At 71.6% G+C, this 1,266-nt stretch overlaps 1 protein-coding gene across 1 annotated transcript in view; it reads right to left on the minus strand.

The window, feature by feature from the left end:
• The window catches only part of AURANDRAFT_69108 (hypothetical protein), a gene marked incomplete at both ends in the record, with an annotated part of 3,405 nt that extends 2,139 nt beyond the window's left edge, over positions 1 to 1,266 (minus strand). The window contains 2 exons of the mRNA XM_009044857.1: positions 146 to 274; positions 339 to 1,266. Coding sequence (XP_009043105.1) covers positions 146 to 274; positions 339 to 1,266 — 1,057 coding nt within the window. The remainder of the gene's footprint in view (positions 1 to 145; positions 275 to 338) is intronic.

Below are 1,266 nucleotides of genomic sequence, written 5' to 3' on the forward strand. Positions count from 1 at the left end.
CGGCTCCGCCGCGCCGGCCGCGAGGAGCTCGGCGCGGGCCGCGTCCATGCTGTGGTCCTCGCGCCATATGAGCATGGCCTCGAAGGCCGCGGCGGCGGCCCGGAGGGGCTCCTTCTCGCGCGCGTAGCCGCGCAGGAATCGCAACAGGCAGAGGTCGTCGTCGAGGGCCGGCCCGGGCAGCGGCGGCACGGCGTTGAGCGCCTTGCGCAGCGCGACGAGCTGCGCCTGCTCCGCGTCGCTCGCGAGGGCTGCCTCGAAGCCCATGGGTACACACCTTACCGCGGAGCCATCATCCAGAAGACGGAAGGCAACGTGCAGTTCAACGGACGATGGTTTACACGAGGGGCTCGAGGCGGACCTTGTTCGGATTCGGCGCGGGCCCGGGGTCGGGTGCGGGTTCGGGTTCCGGCTCTGGCCGGCGTTCCTCGTCGCAGGTGGGGAGCGGCGCGACCTGGCCCGGCGTCGGCCGCTTCGGCGCGGCGGCCGCGCCGACGGCGACGACTTTCTCGACGCGCTCGACGGCCCGGAGGAAGCGGTCCTTGGCGAGGATCCGCCGCGACGCGCGGCCGTCGTCGCCGTCGTCGGCCTCGCTTCGGCGGATCTCCGCGACCTTGGCGTCCCAGTAGTCGCGGCGCCAGCGGAGCTTGTCCTGGTCGTGCGTCGCCGCGTACTGGCGGAGGTCCCTGAGGCTGTGGCCCGACGCCGTGAAGAGCTTCTCGCCGACGAAGTTCAGGTGCTCCACGGTCAGCGACCGGCGCCGCGCCTCCGCGCGGTGCTCCTCGTGGACGTCGTCGACGGAGATCGTCGACCGCTCGCCGTCGCCGCCGAGCGCGGTCCAGTAGAAGGCCCTCTGGATTGCGACGAGCAGCTGGGGGTCGACGAACTGGCCGTTGAGCAGCGTCCTCACGATGTAGTCCGCCTCCGTGAGCTCCGGGTCGACGCCGTGGTCGACGTCGCGCTGCTTCAGGCGCGCGAACTTGAGCAGCAGCATCTCCTCGAGCTCGCGCGCGTTCGGGATCGCCTCCGCGCCCGACGAGATGCGCTGCCGGTGCCGCACGACGAAGCACTCGTGGATCGACGCCGTGAAGATGGCCACGTAGACGAGCGTGTACACGGCGAAGAGGCTCCGCGTCCAGCCCGGCGCGTCCGCGAGCCCGCCGACGTCGCCGTAGCCGATCGTCGTGCAGGAGACGACGCTGTAGTAGACCGCGTTGGACCAGGAGATGCCCAGCGTGAAGCGCGCGAGCGCCGTGTTCCCGAGCGGAA

This window comes from Aureococcus anophagefferens, assembly GCF_000186865.1.
Source record: "Aureococcus anophagefferens unplaced genomic scaffold AURANscaffold_932, whole genome shotgun sequence".
Classification (NCBI taxonomy): domain Eukaryota; class Pelagophyceae; order Pelagomonadales; family Pelagomonadaceae; genus Aureococcus; species Aureococcus anophagefferens.